The sequence below is a fragment of the Lissotriton vulgaris genome, chromosome 8, assembly GCF_964263255.1.
Source record: "Lissotriton vulgaris chromosome 8, aLisVul1.2, whole genome shotgun sequence".
Classification (NCBI taxonomy): Eukaryota; Metazoa; Chordata; class Amphibia; order Caudata; family Salamandridae; genus Lissotriton; species Lissotriton vulgaris.
In genome coordinates this window covers 1,568,208,024-1,568,226,786 of record NC_141696.1, presented here as the reverse complement: position 1 = coordinate 1,568,226,786, position 18,763 = coordinate 1,568,208,024, and the positions used below count along the sequence as shown (strand labels likewise).

The following is an 18,763-nucleotide window of genomic DNA, read 5'->3' as shown; positions in this document are numbered from 1 at the left end:
AAAATGTCCACACCATTCGCAGGTATTTTACTTTTAAGATTTTATTAATGATTATCTTTGATCATGTGTATATGTTGATATATATATAATATGGAATTTTGCCTTACTAATAATGTCTTTCTATTTAATCAACAACTGTATCGTCAGCTACAGGGTGTGGCAATGGGGGCCAGCTTCTCCCCAAGCTGTGCGTGTCTGCACATGGGAGCTTGGGAGGAGCTGGTCCTGGGCCATGAATACCGCCACAACATTCGCAACAATTTGGTTGCGTGGTTTCGTTTTATAGACGATCTTTTGGTAATCTGGCGCAGCAGTGAGGATGATGCATTAAAATGTATTTATTGAGTATCAACACAAATGAACTGAATTTGAGATTCACAGCAACACTAATCCAGGAAAGTGTGACTTTTCTTGACACCTAATTGTATATAAAGGATGGCCAGTTAGAATCTAGGATTTTTCGTAAAGTGTTGGACAGGCCACGTGACGGGCCGCTCTCCCCCGGCTCGACCAAGCCCGAGCCAGTCATACAAGCACCACACCCCACCATTGCACGTCCTACGTCCCCTCAGGGACACCTGCCCCCGAGCATGATAACCTCGTGGGTCCGATCCACGGCCGACCCACGCGCCCAGCCCGGGCCGCCATCTTGGACACTTCGCCACGAGGCCGCCTGGCCCCCGATCGACCTCAACCCTGGGCCTAGCCCGGCCTCAGACATTCCGGCACCACCCTCCACCCAGGAGGTGAGCGAGCTACTTGGCCAGTCAATGGGAGAAAGAGGTGTCGATGGTTCTCCCCCGGCCAGTGCCGCTCGCCCATCGCCTCCCCGGGCGCTGGCTCCACCCCCCTGCTGGGTGTCTGGACTCCCTCATCCCGGACCTCCCGACCTCCAAGTGCGAGGGTCCGGACATCAAAGCACGCCAGCCCTATAACTGGGGCAGCTCCAGAACAGGAAGGCAGTTGTATCTTGGAGTCGAGAGACGAAAGAAGAACTCATCCTGGACGGACTACTGGCGCTGCCGTAGCTCTGTCCTGTGCACCATCATCCTGCCTGTTGGCGCTGCCACAGCCGTCGTAACCTTCATCCTTCACCGTCGTCCGGATCTGCTGGCGAGGCCGCGGACCGTTGTAACTGTCATCTGCATCGGGACCTGCTTGGCTTCTCCACGGCCCGTCGACCATCCTTCATCCATATCGGGACCTGCTTGGCTTCTCCACGGCCCGCCGACCACCCTTCATCCATCTCGGGACCTGCTTGGCTCCTCCACGGCCCGATCAGCAACCACGCCGAGCTCGAGGATTGAGAGCTATTGAACTCATTGGTAACTAAGACTGTCCCGCTACCCTTTTCCTCAACCAGAGATCAGAACCGAGGGGACCCCTGAGTCCAGACCTCCTTGTATTATATCAACGTAACCTAAGAAGTGCATATAAAGTCTCGTTAACCTTCAATCTTGTGTGGTGTCCGTCTGTGGGGGGGAAGTTACTTATCTGTACAGTCGTTGGAGACGGCTCTCCCTGGAGACCTCTCCCCGTAATCTCGGCCGACCCTCCCGGTCCGTCTAACATTGGTGGCCAGCGGCGCGATCCGAATCACCGCATAACGTACAGAGAGTAGCTCACCCCACAACGAACAACAATGTCGACTAAAGAGAGCGGATCAACTGAGAAGTTCCAAATGGAAAAGCTAGAGGAATACAGCCATCGTGAACTAAAGCAGTTCTGCATCGAACTAGGTATCGCTACCACCGGACTAAGTACCAAGGACGATTTTAAGCATGCCCTAGAATCTTGGGCAGAGACCGGGGATGTCGAAGCCCCGGAGCAAAGCACCGCGAAAAAGACCAACACGGCCCCTGAAGAGCAAAGAACGGGTCTCTCGCAAGACGAGATCCAAGAAAGAGAAAAAGCCCGACTACACGAACTTGAAATGGCCCGACTCAAGATGGACATAGAACTCAAATTGGCCGAGCAAAAAATAAACTTAGAGCACCTTCGCCTCCGGGAAGAAAGAGAGGAGAAACAGAGGCAAAGGGAGCTCGAGGAAAAAAGACTAACGTACGAGCACGAGCGGAACCTAGCCGAGATCAACCTGCGCAAACAGAATAAAGAATTAGGGGTGCCCGACAGACCGTCCACCCCCGGGACCACGGACAAAAAAGTGCACATCCCCAAGGATGTGGTCCGAGAATATTTTCGAGAAGACGACATCCAGCAATGGTTTAAAGCATATGAAATCGCGATGACTGCGCACCGGATCGATAGAGCCGACTGGGGAGCCGGCCTATGGGGCAAATTCCTCAATGAGGGCCGCGATACTCTGTTACAGCTCCCAGACCACCAGATGACCTCCTACGACCATATGAAAGCGGCCCTCCTCACTCGCTATGGCCTCACGCCCGAGATGTACCGTCAGAGGTTCCGAGACTGCACACGCATTCCAGGTACAACTTGGGTGGACTATGTAACGTACTTTAGCCGAGCCTTCGAAGGCTGGATCAGAGGGAACAACGTCACGACCTACGAGCAGTTGTTCAATCTGATGGTATGGGAGCATCTGTCCAACAACTGCTTCATTGAACTACGCCAACACCTCCTCGACAGCAAGTTAACCGATCCCCGGCAGCTCGCAGCCGAAGCTGACCGGTGGGAGATCACCCGAGTGGGCCGGAATGGGTCCTACGAGCAGAACAGGAACAACAATGGTCACCACCGATCCAGAGGAGGAGGAGGGGGCCAAGGGCGAGGAAGAGACAATACTCCGGCCGCCCCCGCTACCAGCACCACCCCCCCGGCCAACCGGGGCAGCACCCCGGCGCGACCGGGATACAGAGCCAATGTTACATGTCACCGATGCCAACGAGTCGGCCACTATGCAAATGACCCAAGCTGCCCGCAGTATCAGAGCCCAAGACCCCGCCAGGTGACCGCCGCGGCACTAGGGGAAGAACAGATCTCCGAGGAACAAGAAACAGACGAGCAAGAGTATCAAGGGTGGGAGCCAGCCGCCATGACTCTCGCGTGCTTAGGGGGAAGAGACATGGTCCCGCGGGTCCCCCTACCCGCTAACACCCAGAAGTACGGCCAATGGGTGAGCATCAATGGACAACGGGCCGAAGCCCTTCGAGACACCGGGGCCAGTGTGACAGCCGTCCGCTGTCATCTGGTGACCCCAGAGCAATATCTACCGAACATTCTCTGCCCTGTACGATCAGCCGACAACTCGGAGAGTCTGTGTCGGATGGCCTGCGTCCCCTTTGAATGGGGAGGGGTCTCCGGCATGTTGAAAGTAACGGTCCGAGACGACGCCCCCGTGGACTGCCTCCTCGGAAATGACCTGGAAAGCTCCCCGTGGGCAGCCGTGGAGCGAAAAGAACACTTGGGGATGTTGGGCGTCCCAGACTGGGCGTGCGTCACCACCCGGTCTATGGCCGCCCGTGCCAACCATCACCCGGAAGAACCAGAATGGCCGGCGCCTCCGCCTCCGGTCGCCCCCGCCGAGACCCCCGACCAGTGCATCCCCCTCGAACCTGCTCAACCTTCCGACCTTGCTAATCTCGACCAGTGGGCTCAAGAAGGGGGGCCCACACAAGAACAATTTCGTCAGGAGCAGAAGACCTGTCCCTCCCTTGAGGGACTCCGACAACAAGCGCTCGCCCAAAGCGCAGGGGATACCTCCGGAGCTCATTGGGTCTACTGGGACAATGACCTACTGTACAGCGAGCAACGAATCGCCGAGCTGGGGGCCAACCGAGTACTAGTGGTGCCACTCCGCTTTAGAGACTTCCTGCTAAATCTGGCCCACGATGTCCCCCTGGCAGGGCACCTGGGACAAGATAAAACCTACAGCCGCCTAGTGACCCACTTCTTCTGGCCAAAAATGAGAAACGATGTGCACCAGCATTGCCGATCTTGCCCCACGTGCCAAGCCAGTGGGAAGAGCGGCCGCAAATTAAAGGCCCCCCTGCAACCCTTTCCCGTAGTCACAACCCCATTTGAGAGGGTCGGAATAGACATTGTGGGACCCCTAGACCCACGTACAAGACAAGGCCATCGCTTCATCCTAGTACTAGTGGACCACGCCACCCGCTACCCTGAGGCTATTCCTCTCCGGACCGTCACAGCCCCAGTAGTCGGCAGGGCCCTGATGGGGATCTTCTCCCGTGTGGGGTTCCCCCGAGAAGTCGTCAGTGACAGAGGCACGAACTTTATTTCCAAATACATGAAGTCCCTCTGGCAACAGTGTGGGGTCACCTACCGCTTCACGACCCCCTATCACCCCCAAGGAAACGGACTTGTTGAACGGTTCAATCGCACACTAAAAGGGATGATCGGGGGATTGGAAGAACCCCTCCGTCGCCAGTGGGACGTGCTGCTGCCGTGCCTCCTCTTCGCCTACCGGGAGGTCCCACAGAAGTCCCTAGGCTTCAGCCCATTCGAGCTGCTCTATGGGCACCCAGTACGGGGGCCACTCAGCCTGATCAAAGAAGGCTGGGAGTTGCCTCCGGCCAAGAGTCCTCCAGATGTCTTCCGGTACCTCCTCACCCTCCGCAACCAGTCCCAGCGGTTCAGAGACCTAGCGAAAGCCAACCTAGAGGCCAGTCAAGAGGACATGAAGAGATGGTATGACCAGAACGCCTCATCTATTGAATTCGAGCCGGGGCAACAGGTCTGGGTAATGTCCCCCACAGAACCGTGCGCTCTCCAAGACAAATGGACGGGACCCTTCAAGGTAATCGAGCGCAAGGGACCCGCCACCTATCTGATCGATATGGAGTCCGCCCGGAATCCGCTCCGAGTCCTCCACACCAACAGACTGAAACCCCACTTTGCACGAACAGAACTCAGCCTCTTGATGGCCACAGACAACGGGGTTGAGGACGACTCCGAGCCTCTCCCTGACCTCTTGCGGACCCAGGAGCAAGACGGCTCCGTGGATGGGGTCCGACTCTCGGAGACCCTCACCCAGGAACAACGCCAAGAGTGCCAAGCCCTCCTATCACGATTTGCCAGCCTGTTCTCCCTCACCCCAGGTGTCACTTCCTGGTGTGTGCACGATGTGGACACCGGAGACAGCCCTCCTATCCGCCACCGGGCCTACCGCGTACCTGATCGGGTACGGGCCTGCATCCAGGCGGAAGTAACTAAGATGCTCACGCTCGGGGTCATCGAGCCCTCCGACAGTCCATGGGCCAGCCCGGTCGTACTGGTCCCCAAAGCAGCCGCCCCCGGAACCACACCCGAACTCCGGTTCTGTGTCGACTACCGGGGCCTGAATGAAGTCACCAGAACGGACGCACACCCCATCCCCCGGGCAGATGAACTGGTCGACCGAATGGGCGCTGCCCGTTACCTCAGCATCTTCGATCTAACGGCAGGCTATTGGCAGATCGGCCTCACACCCCGAGCACAAGAACGTTCTGCCTTCTCCACCCCCGATGGCCACTATCACTTCACGGTCATGCCCTTCGGCATGAAAAATGCCCCAGCGACTTTCCAACGGCTCGTCAATCAGGTCCTGGCGGGGCTCGAAGAGTTCAGCGCCGCCTACCTGGACGACATCGCTGTGTACAGCCACCACTGGACCGAGCACCTCCACCACCTCCAGGCAGTGTTGCAAGCCCTTCAGCGAGCTGGCCTCACGATCAAGGCCAGCAAATGTCAAATTGGACAAGGGTCAGTGACCTACCTCGGACACCAAGTGGGAAGCGGTCTAGTGGCCCCTCTTCAACTGAAAATTGCCGCCATCCAGAACTGGCAACCCCCTAACACTCAAACTGAGGTGCGAGCCTTCCTGGGCCTCACGGGCTACTACCGAAGGTTCGTGAAAGACTATGGTACCATCGTGGGGCCTCTCACCGAACTCACGTCGAAAAATCAGCCCAAGAAGGTGAACTGGACCCCAGAGTGTCAAGCGGCCTTCGAACAGCTAAAGGCCGCCATGTGTTCCGCTCCTGTACTCCAGGCCCCAGACTACAGCCGGGAGTTCGTCGTCCAGACGGACGCCTCCGACCAGGGCATTGGGGCGGTCCTGTCCCAGGTGAACACCGAAGGCCTTGATCAACCGGTGGCCTTCATCAGCCGGAGACTCCTACCACGGGAGCAACGCTGGAGCACCATAGAGAGGGAAGCCTTCGCTGTGGTATGGGCCCTCAAGAAGCTCCGACCCTACCTTTTTGGCACCCACTTCCGGGTGCAGACTGACCACCGACCCCTGCAGTGGTTGATGCATATGCGGGGGGAAAACCCAAAACTGCTACGCTGGTCCATCTCCTTGCAAGGTATGGACTTTACCGTTGAACACCGGCCTGGGTCTGACCACGCCAACGCGGATGGCCTGTCCCGGTTTTTCCGCCTCGACGAAGAGAGTCCCCAAGAGGATGGGTAACTCTCCCCGCCTTCAGCTGGGGGGGACGCATGTTGGACAGGCCACGTGACGGGCCGCTCTCCCCCGGCTCGACCAAGCCCGAGCCAGTCATACAAGCACCACACCCCACCATTGCACGTCCTACGTCCCCTCAGGGACACCTGCCCCCGAGCATGATAACCTCGTGGGTCCGATCCACGGCCGACCCACGCGCCCAGCCCGGGCCGCCATCTTGGACACTTCGCCACGAGGCCGCCTGGCCCCCGATCGACCTCAACCCTGGGCCTAGCCCGGCCTCAGACATTCCGGCACCACCCTCCACCCAGGAGGTGAGCGAGCTACTTGGCCAGTCAATGGGAGAAAGAGGTGTCGATGGTTCTCCCCCGGCCAGTGCCGCTCGCCCATCGCCTCCCCGGGCGCTGGCTCCACCCCCCTGCTGGGTGTCTGGACTCCCTCATCCCGGACCTCCCGACCTCCAAGTGCGAGGGTCCGGACATCAAAGCACGCCAGCCCTATAACTGGGGCAGCTCCAGAACAGGAAGGCAGTTGTATCTTGGAGTCGAGAGACGAAAGAAGAACTCATCCTGGACGGACTACTGGCGCTGCCGTAGCTCTGTCCTGTGCACCATCATCCTGCCTGTTGGCGCTGCCACAGCCGTCGTAACCTTCATCCTTCACCGTCGTCCGGATCTGCTGGCGAGGCCGCGGACCGTTGTAACTGTCATCTGCATCGGGACCTGCTTGGCTTCTCCACGGCCCGTCGACCATCCTTCATCCATATCGGGACCTGCTTGGCTTCTCCACGGCCCGCCGACCACCCTTCATCCATCTCGGGACCTGCTTGGCTCCTCCACGGCCCGATCAGCAACCACGCCGAGCTCGAGGATTGAGAGCTATTGAACTCATTGGTAACTAAGACTGTCCCGCTACCCTTTTCCTCAACCAGAGATCAGAACCGAGGGGACCCCTGAGTCCAGACCTCCTTGTATTATATCAACGTAACCTAAGAAGTGCATATAAAGTCTCGTTAACCTTCAATCTTGTGTGGTGTCCGTCTGTGGGGGGGAAGTTACTTATCTGTACAGTCGTTGGAGACGGCTCTCCCTGGAGACCTCTCCCCGTAATCTCGGCCGACCCTCCCGGTCCGTCTAACATAAAGCAACTGCTGGTAACAGCACATTGCATGCGGCTAGTGCACATCCACCGCATTTAATATCTAGCATCCCCTACGGGGAGATGTTGCGATTAAGACGCATATGCAGCAACCCATGTGACTTAAGGATAGCACAGGATTTAAGCACCAGCCGTTTTTTGGAGCGGGGTTATTCGACCAAAGTGATACAAAGGGCCAAGGATAAATCCATGGCTCTCTCTCGAGAGGAGCTGCTGACTAGGAATAGTGATAGATCTGAGGAGATATCAGATAATACAGCAGCTGAAGCTCCAGGCAATAACAATTGCTTTAGAGTTATTACTGGATATAACAGACAACACCAACAGATCCGGAAAATACTCAATAAACACTGGCCTTTGGTCACCCATGACTCTGTCATAGGCGAAAGTCTCCCTAAACAAGTCTCCCTCACATTTAGCAGGGCACCATCACTTCGAGATCATGTGGTGGTTACTAACTCCGAACCCTACGTTAAATCAACTTGGTGGCAAGAGAATAAAGGTTTTTATAGATGCAAAACCGGCAAGGCTTGCAGCCACGGACAGAACACAAAAAACTACAGGGACGGGTTCACCAATATTCAACATCCCATTACTCAGGTTTTAACATGTAAAACCGAGTATGCGGTATATATATTGGAATGTCCCTGCGCACTGAAATATGTGGGCAGCACAAAGAATGCTGTCCACATACGCATTCTTCAACATTTGCGGGCCATTGCTAACAGTGATAACACCTACCCAGTGGCCCGCCATTTTAAAGAATGCCACCGCAGTGACAACAATCAGCTCAGATACTGGGTGATTGATTCAATCATGAACAGTAAGAGAGGTGGAGACAGGGATGCTAAACTGAGGAAATTGGAGACCAAATACATCTTACTCCTTAATACCAAGTCACCAATGGGCCTTAACATCACGGAGGACTTATACACATGTTTGCCTTGAAGTAACTTGAAATGTTGCCTTTATAATTAGCAGGAATTTTCCACAGAGGTGCTCCTACACATAATTTCCCTTGATGGAAAAGACTGTGGGAACATCAGGTGGAGAGAAGATTGATTTTATCAAAAAAAAATTGTTTCTTAATCTGAAGATGCTGTTAACTATGTGAAATCATTGATTATCAGGGAGCACATTTAGAGAATATTCAGATTGTGGTGGATCCTTAACTCCAGTCAATCTAGCAATATTATTCACTACACAATACACATATTTTTCTCACTTTCTATTATTGAACAGGACTATGGAAAACTGCATGTAACAATGTCGAAGGGCAGGATTATGAACCAGGGGGTACAGGGTGGCAGGCTGTACCCTAACATCCTTTTTATACTATTTACTAACTTGGGTATTTTTGTTAAACGTACGGGTATGTTTTGTAATTAGAACTGTCACAGTTACAAGATCAATATAATTTGATATCAAAAGTATTCTAAAATGTTGCACATTTTGCGGTCTTTTGCACATTGAACTGCTATTTTTGCACATATATAATTGCGAAATTTGCACATCGGATGAGCGTATTTGCACAATCTGGTATAATACCAAAAAACAGCACTTGCACTTTATTATTGACAGTTTTGATTGAACTAGATTTACGGTATGTGATACCCTACAGTGTAAATTCTGTATTTTACTAAAAACTTGAGGATGAAATGGTACAATGTCATTGAGTATATATGTTTACATGTGTATATACACTGTTGTGCGGAGGTCAAATATTATCGATTCAACAAAACTTGTATTTTACCAAGAATTTAAGGTTGAAACGATGCACTGTGAGCAAATATCTATATTTGTACAAATATATATACATTTTTGTAAAATATCAATATAATCTAAATGGACCCCCTAATCACTAATTCTTTGTATATACAGTTTTAAACATTAACCAAAAACACATAATTTATAACATTGGTATTTCTCTGATATTTATATCCTGCTGTTCATTAAGACACCTGAGTTAAAAAAGTGTATTTAAACCTTCAACTGAGTATGTTTTCTATGTCCATGTCTCTGACACTCACACGTGCAATCAATGTACCCATCACTGGCACTTTAAAAGGTGGACACCGACAAACAAACATTGTCATGTGAACAAGGCTCGTGGGAGCCGAAACGTCATGGACTTTTTTCTGCACTAAATAAATAAGAAAAAGAAACTGTACTGGTCCGTGTCCGAGTGGTGCTTACCCTGGCTGTGTGTTACTCTGAAGCTAGGTGAGACGGCGGAATGTACGATATATATATATATATATATATATATATATATATATATATATATATATATATATATATATATATATATATATTAGGTGTTTAAGGCTTACTGATCATGTATCAACATTACTAAACATGTCTTTTGTAAGCATTAATGGACTATGTTAACATTGGGGTTTTTTCATGCCTCTATTAACAGATAGTGGATGCAACTGGGAGTGTATCAGAACAGGTCTCCCACCATCCGGAACCGACTGTATAGGATATATACTGCTTGCTACTTTGATTCAGGCATGTGAATCTATGAAAGATACCCGAATACTGGATAAGAAAACCAGTTACTTACCTGTAACTACAATTATCCAGTATTGGTATCTTTCATAGATTCACATGCACCCACCCTCCTCCCCGGAGAGTCAGTTCTCGGTTTGGGATACTTATTTCCCACTTGTGCTAACGAAAATCTGAGGAGAACTGGCTCTAGGGGTGCTGATAGCTGATTGGTTGTGCCAAAAGTTTGGTTCTTTTAGCTTAATGATGTAGATCGGCTACTAGGATTTGGGCCTCAGGCCTTTACCTTAGGGCCTACTACTGTTATTTACCTTTTGGCACTGCTATTTTTATTTACCGTGGGACTCCCGCCTCGGCGACGGGGAATGATTCAGGCATGTGAATCTATGAAAGATACCAATACTGGATGACTGTACTTACAGGTAAGTAACTTGTTTACTTCTTTCCCATGATATATTTTGTTGATGGTAATAGATCGCGCTCTTCTTACACATGTTAATAGAAATCCAAGAAGTATCTCCCGGCTGCCGTCGAGAACACCATGTCCCCACCTCTGATGACGGCGGTCCGTGGCAAGGCGGCAAACCTTTCAAATACTCCAACTGTATACTTTTCCGTTTCAGGAAAAAACAGCCACTACGAATTCGCTATTGCCCAAAGCAGTATTTTATTTGCAAAATCACTGAATGCGTTTCGAGACTCAAGTCTCTTGGTCACGAGTGCTGATCTGCGGAATCTCATTGGTTTACATACACACGAATAACTCAAAATAATACATTATGAAAACAGACTTCCGTTTTACCATTACTGAAAGGAAGAAAGCGACATGTTTTTTCTAACAGTCGAAAACCTTATCAAGAGCTTTCACAATTCAAATTAATTTTTACAAAACATCTCTCTGCCATTTGAAAAGAATTTCTATCACATGATTGCCACTCCCAAACAAAAAAATAAATATTGTCGGCGCATCCGCCTCCCATCCGTTCTTTGTTGACATAGCATAGCTGTATTTTACTGGCTAATACGAAATCCTTGCCCAAGTGGGCTTTTTTTCTTTTATTGCAACTTTATTAACACCCAGTATTCACCAACATGCTAAGCATTACATTATCTGAAGCGAAGCCTCGATTACGTCATACATCTGACCCAAATCATCGCCCCAGTGGGCATATCTGAAAGACTTCTCATAGGCAAAAAACATCATTTCTCTTAGTCTTCAATGTTTCGAAAATTATTAGATACATTATACTTTCGCTCTGCAACTTTCCTTTCATTTCCCTGTATCTTGGAATCTGTAAAAAAAAAAATAACAACAAAAAAATAAATAGAACATCTATCCACTGATATTAAAATTTAGAAAACAAGCTATATGTACAAGTCACTTCTCTTAAGGGGTTATGGCTGTTACACTCTACGAAAGACTTTTCTTAAGGCGACATTACTTAATATTTGACTTACACTTCACCACAAATGCACCGCAAGCTCTTCATCGCAATTATGTCCTATGGGGGCTAGTGTTCTATATTGTATGATTAGTCTTGACTCCAGGCGGCGTAGACATTGCACTCTATTTCCACCTCTTTCATTCAATTTAATGAAATCAAGAACACAAAAACTCAAGAGATTTGTGTCCTGTTTGTGGTGGCTCCGGAAATGACGGGCGATCGGATACTGCCTATCTCCATTCTTGATCGTTTGCAAATGTTCAAGGATTCTGATTTTGGCCTTGTGGACTGTACTTCCAATATATGTCTTTTTGCACGGGCAGAAAAGCGCATACACTGCAAATTCTGTATTGCAGGGGGTGTGTTCTCTAATCCGAAACGGTTGGCTACCTGGTGATGGCATAACTTCTTTAGCATTCTTACTATTCTTACACGCCTTGCATTTTCTGCACGTGTAGAATCCTTGTATGCCCAGAATTCTTGCTTTAGATGGTTCAACTGCCCGACATAAAAAGTCTTTAAGTGATCTTGCTCTTCTGAAGGTTACTTGGGGTGAAACTGCCACACATTTGGTGAGATCTGAATCAGTGTGTAACATTGACCAGAACTTTTCTAAACTTCTGAGGATCTTAAATGCTTTGTTATTGTATGTTGTGATGAACCGAGTTGTAACCGGTTCATCCGCAAGGTCTGTACCTTTTGCCTTCTTTTCAGCCACCAGAGATTCTCTAGACCTTCCAGCCACCGTGGTTTTTGCTTTATTTATCACGCGTGGAGGGTATCCTCTGGCTATAAACCTTTCTGGCATAATCTTCTCTTCTGTTTTAAAACTGCTCTCAGGGCTGCAGTTGCGTTTTGCACGCAACAGCTCTCCCACTGGAATGCTGAACTCTGTGTTTTATGGACCTAAAAAGTAAAAACCTTGCCTGAGCTGCCAGAAATGTTTTCTCAGGAGATCCACAAACTGTTAGTGTAACTAAAACTTTGTTTCATTGGACTCGGACATGTTGACAGTATTTCTTCAAAGGGATAGAACGATATATTTGTACTTGGAGATAACCCTAAGATCCCCCTGAGCCTGCTCCCAATTGAATGTTGATTTTACTTTTGTCATCCAAGAAGCATTCTCAAAAGATTGTTAGTAGACCAGCAAATTCTCTTCTTATTCAGCTCATGAGTAAAGTACAGGAGATGTTTTTCTTGAAGGCACTCCACGCTTGTGTTCATCATCAACCAAGAGGCGGGTTTTGCTTTCATAGAACATTTAAAAATTGTGAGCGTGTGGGCCAAAAATTTAGATTGGAAGAACGAAGACTTCTTGTCAGAAGAACTGGCTTTGGGAAAGGAAACCCCTTGTGAGCACAATGAAGACAAAAGGCTCCTTGACCAAGGAAGGAGCAGTGTGAAGATGAGTTACTGTGGGCAGCCAGGTCTTGGTGCTTCTACCAGCAGCTCTCATACCTCTTGGTGCAATAAATAGAACTCTCTCCTAGTACAGAGCTGCTGTGCAATCTTACTCTCTTAGTTTCTCAACAGGATCCACCTCAGATCGATCATTTAGAAATAAACCTGAAGGGTGGCACTGCATTTCCCATGGTGCAGGAGCTCGTGTTGAAGAACTGTATGTTTTGGGACGATCTCTAAACCCTTTATTCGGATGGCTATGAAGTGAAGGTTCTCCTGATTAACTGGCACTCATAAAGTGTGAAATGACAGTCTCTGTACTCCTTATGACACAGAGTTATCATACAACGTGTTGAGCCCAGTGCAGGTACAATGCCAGACAACCGGGTTTTGTTCTACACCATGATCCCTTGCGTATTAATGTGTCTGGTAATGCAGTCTGTCTACCTTGAAGCGTCGCGGTTTCCACGAGAAGCCTGCTGTTGTTGTATAGGAGATTAGAATTAATGGGGTGACCCTGTGTCCCTCAGAACCTGGGTAAATTATATAGCAAAAATAAATGGTTCTGTTAGGTATAACCATTAATTTGTACAAGGTAATAAATACTCTGGAAACATTTGTAAGAAACACACCAAAATTACAAAAATAATAATCATATACACAGCTAAAGATAAAAGCTGTGTATATGATTACTATTTTTGTAATTTTTGTGTGTTTCTTACTGTTGTTGTATATGAGCCCCCTCGTTCCTGCCTCCATTGTTCTGGCAGTGCCTCACCCATCATGGAGTATTGAGCCCTGGTGGTCAAACGTCAGGTGCCCAAACAGTGCATACCATCTGGGAAGTCCATGCACATTAGACTCCTGAGTCGTGAGCCGGGAGTTCTTTTAGCGCTTGTGACTATTTTTAGAATAAGAATCGATCTTTTAATTTAACAGCATATTTTGTTAGGACAATTGTTTCATCTTATTTTCACCGCATTTGGAATTCACTGTCAATGCTGCAATCAGGAAACGCTGTTTGGGGGCAAGGGCGAGATTTGTGGGCGCCATCTTGGGGAGGAATTCTCGAGGTTAGAGGATTAGTGTCTGTCTCCTCGCCTGCCTGGACACCTCCTCGCTTTCTAAAAATAATTACACCTAAACGCCCGTGCAGCGGACGCGCGCAGCGGGCGCGCCGCGGGGGCGCCAAAGGCAAGCCCGTCTGCAGCCGACCGGGGCTAGGGGCCAGCAACCCTGCTTCCTGTGCAAGCCAATCTATACGCTATAGCTCAGAGGCCCTCCGAGCCTTGGACACACCAGTGTTAAAGGTCTGTAAACATGTTTTTAGACCCTATAAGCTCCCTACTTTCTGCCCTCACTGCAAATTCAAAATTGGTAATGATGCCGCTGTCCTTCCCACTAATCAGTCAAGTTTTAAGATGCTCCTAATGAACTGTAGATCTTTGCCCTGTCACGCTGCTGAAATCTCAATGCTGCTCCAGGATGAGGCACCGGAGGTAATGTTTCTGACAGAAACCTGGCTCTCGTCCAATTCTGAGCCTGACCTCGTTCAAGCACTACCCCTGGACTATGCCATTACCAGATTGGACCGCCCTGAAGGAAAAGGAGGTGGAATTGCAATAATCTATAAACATGGACTCATTTGCCGAATACTGGGTAGCCCTGCTTCGAGTGCGACAACATCGCATTCTCTATTAAATTCAGTCCTGTCCTAACCTTTTCAGGCCTACAGATATATAGACCTCCAGGCCGGAGGTGGTTGCTAATTTAATTAGTTCCTCTGGTAACTGCTCAATATTGGGTGATTTCAACCTCCATTTTGACGATCCTGCCCAGACCCCAGCTGTCGAACTCACTAAAGACCTTCTGGTCTATCAGCTTAAGCAAAAGGTTAATAAACCTACCCATAAGAAGGGACACTTACTGGATGCAATATTTTCCAATCTAGACACTCTGGTCGCTGAAAACCCCATCCCTACACCTTGGTCCGACCACTTCTTGATATCTTTCACCTGGTCGCCATCTGGCAGCACGCCACGCAGACCTCCCATCTTCCTGAAGTCGAGGCCCTGGTCCAAATTGCTGGTAGAGCAATGGGCCAAATTCTTGGAGTCCACTAAACAGGCACCTTCGGCCGACGTAGCTATAGCCAATAGGAACTTCAACCATTGGAAAAGGAAATAAGTCAAGATTAAAAACCCTAAAAAACCTTGGTACACAGCTGCCCTCCGTGAGCATAAACGGAAGTGTAAAAAACTAGAGAGAGTGGAGGAAAGATTTTTCTCCAGTAATAAAGGAACAATTCAGGAAGTGTATCAATACCTATAAGACTGAAATTAGATCCGCCCAGGCCACCTTCTTCGGAGAAAAAATTCTAGCCTCATCTAACTCACCGCTTGAGATTTTTAATATTGTAAAAACCCTTTCAAATCTCCCTCCCAACCATATTCCACCGGATACATCAGGAGCTCAGTGTGATACTCCTGCTGAGTTCTTCTTTACCAAAATTGACACTATCTTTTCCTCCTTCCCCCCCCCTCTACAAATAAAGTTCTGGTACCCTCTTTCTTAGGTAAATCCTGTTTGCTTCAGTCAAGAGCGGCTCACCTAAAGACCCCGTTCCCCTACGAGCGCTTGCGCAAGTAGCAGGGGTAGTGCTCCCGGTAATTCTAGACCTAGTCAAATGATTATATGGTAATGTTAAACAAATGTGTTTTGAGCCCCTTCTTGAACATAGAGATTGTCGGAGACGCTCTTAGATGCAGCGGGAGAGTGTTCAAGGCCCTGGCAGTCTGGACAGAAATGGATTGACCGCCCAGTCTTGAATACTTAAATTTGGGCACGGTCATTTGGTACAAATTTGCAGAGCGAAGAGCGCGACGGTGAACATACATGACAAACCTTTTTTGCAGATACAACTACCTAATTGGTGGGTGGCCCGAAACGCGAGAACCAAAGATTTAAACAGGATTCGATGGGTGACTGGGAGCCAGTGAAGACTGCGAAGGTGAGATCGCACACTGGCTCTCCTAGAAAGTTGGTATAAGAGCCGCACAGCCGCATTTTGGATGACCTGGACCCGCTGGATAAGATAGGCAGGTAGGCCACTGAACAGTGCGTTGGCATAATCGACCCTCGAAAGAATGAGGGCACGCAAAACCGTTTCTTTAGCCTCTCTCGGGAGGAGTGGGAAGAACCTTTTTAACGCTTTAAGAGTGGCAAAGCAGATACCGGTCAGTTTTTTTAGATGGTCTTCAAACTTGAGATCCTGCCCGAACCAGACCCCTAGATTTTTCGCCAGGTCTCCTATTGATTTAGGGCAGGGCAGGGCAGATCGACTGGCCAAATGAGGTCTCTGAAATTGTTTGGGAAGGTACCATAAAAAAGAACCTCTGACTTTTCCTCATTACACTTAAGCTGTGCCAGGGCAAGCCAGCGGAAGACAGAGGCAAGACACGAGCGCACCACTGAGGCATCCAGATTGGATTATGCCAACGCACTGTATCTGGGTTCCCCGCTGGCTACCATCGCCAGGCTACAAATCACCCAAAATCAGGCTGCTCGATTACTGATTAACGGTCCCAAAATTCAATCAGCCAGACCAGCTCTTAAGGCTCTACATTGGCTTCCTATCCAGGAGCGCATTCATTTCAAATCATTATGCATTGTTCAAAAATCTTTCTATAAAGGAGGCCCTCCCATCCTTAAGAACATTATACAGCGCTATGAGCCTAATAGAACCATCTGCTCTAAATATCTACTCCTGGCATCCATCCCTAAAATCAAGAAAACCAGAAGTGAAGTGTCGACTATTTTCTCTAAACGCTGCAAAACTGTGGAATTCTCTGCCGAACCCAGTCATCTTTCCTTCCGCAGATCCCTCAAGACGTGGTTATTCCCATAATCCTGTGTACATCTGCCCGGGGGTCTACAAGCGCTGGGATGCCTTCGGGTCGCCATGCGCTATATAAATACCACTTCAATTCAATTCAATGCTTCCTTACTGGTGGGCATGAAAAACACACACTCTTCTGCTGTAGACATGAGGTGGCTGCTTTACACTGTTTTAGCGATGCTCCCGAAGAAAATAGCGGCTTGTAAATAGATTTTTTGTTGCCGTGTTACAGCGATGGCTCAAACTTTCAGCTGTCAGCAGCCAGAAGCAGGTGGCTTAGCTGCATATGGTCAGGACAGTGAGACTGAATCATGATTTCCTATCTCAAGGAACAAAAAGCATTGGAAATGTTGGATTCAGGTGCCTCACACTGCAGATTTTTGTCTCAGGGCCTTTGGTTGAGAACAGTCTTGGTTTGAGGAGCAACAAGTTGAGGCCATTGGGGCTGATGGGAGAGGCATCTTTATGAAAAGTACTCTAATGTGCCACTGTTTTCCAGAGTGAGGCCGGACCGTGCTTATTGGGCGGCTTTAGGTAGTGATGTCAGTGTGACAGTCGGCAAATTATCTAGCTGGTGCTCAACAGAAGCTGGGATGTGGTTGTACTTGCAGTTGCTGAAGTGTATAGTGTGTAGGCATACATAGAGGCGCTTATAAACTGCTGATTTGCTTTACTTCTAGGTGTCAGAACACGCAGAACTGGCCTGGATTCTGGGGTGCCTGACCTCTATACCACGTGTACGACACCTGCCCCAGTGGAAGGTAATGAGTGATGATTTAATTCCAGGATGTAAATCGTGTCAGACATCATCTCTATCCCTTTCCCTCTCCTGTGTACTGCACTTTATTCTTATCTTCCCACATCTTTCTCTTCTCTTGCAATATATTTGTAAATGAGATTGTTATGCTGGGTTGTCATGCTTTTTGCCATTACATTTTTCAATAATGCTTCTGCTGTTTAAGCTCTTGGATTTGACCCAGAATCTAAAAGCCATTGCTATGTACACCAGGACTGCCCCAACCCTGTTTCAATTTAGCAGAGCTAAAAACACATCTGTTCAAGGCATGTGTGGCTATAGATATGCACGCTTTGCATACTCTTGCCATCTAGTATTGGGTCTGGATGTGTGCAAGTTGTTTTTCTTCAAATAAGTCTTTCAAATGACTCTTCCTCTTGTTGATAATGTCCATAGGCATCAACTCCATTGTTAAATTGTTTTCTTCCCGCAAACAGGTTAGGACATGTGTGCCTGCTTTCTGGGTCAAGACAGTTTCAAACCTTTTTCGGTTCACAATTCACGTTTACCCTTGTTGGTATTGTTATCGGATGTGTTTCCATCTTTGTGTTTTGGAATCTGAAAACTATCACCCATTGCTCTCGAACAGCAGCCTTTTGGGCCTCACTCTTCTGGGCCTATCTTTCTATCCCCTGTGGCTTCTCCATAGAATGCCCTGCAGATGGAACCAATGCCTTTCTGTTTCTGCACGAGGTGCCACGCTAAGTACCCAGGGAACGACCTTCACCAGGTGTGCAATCGGTTTGTCTCAGGAACACAGGAAAGTGGACTGCGAGGACTGCCGATCATTGCGGTAGACGAAGACACTACAAGATTGAAGGGCATGCCGCAGGGAAATGCAGCCGAAAGAGGTCGAAGACATGCCCGCCGACATTTTCAGACACCAGGATGTCTGGGAAAAGGAGAAGTAACTCCACGACACCTCTGCGGCATAGCAAGAGGCTTTTTCCATCAAAGACTCTGAAATGGAAATTGATCTCGAGATGCAGTATGTTCCATCGGGTCAGCGTGCTGAAAGACCCCGTCTTGCCAACTAAAACACAATCCACTCCGAACAAACTCAAGGCTCCCGTGCCTCCACTGCCAGCAGGCCATGGTCGACACAGAAAATCCAATTTGGATGCCCGTCCCTCGGGCTTGGCACTGAAACTTCGACCAAAGCC

The 18,763-nt window shown here is 48.9% G+C and overlaps 1 protein-coding gene across 1 annotated transcript in view; it reads left to right on the top strand.

Annotated features, from left to right (window-relative positions):
* The window catches only part of WARS2 (tryptophanyl tRNA synthetase 2, mitochondrial), a 118,808-nt gene that overhangs the window by 52,528 nt on the left and 47,517 nt on the right, over window positions 1–18,763 (top strand). Inside the window, exon 3 of the mRNA XM_086935841.1 lies at window positions 17,485–17,565. Coding sequence (XP_086791967.1) covers window positions 17,485–17,565 — 81 coding nt within the window. The remainder of the gene's footprint in view (window positions 1–17,484; window positions 17,566–18,763) is intronic.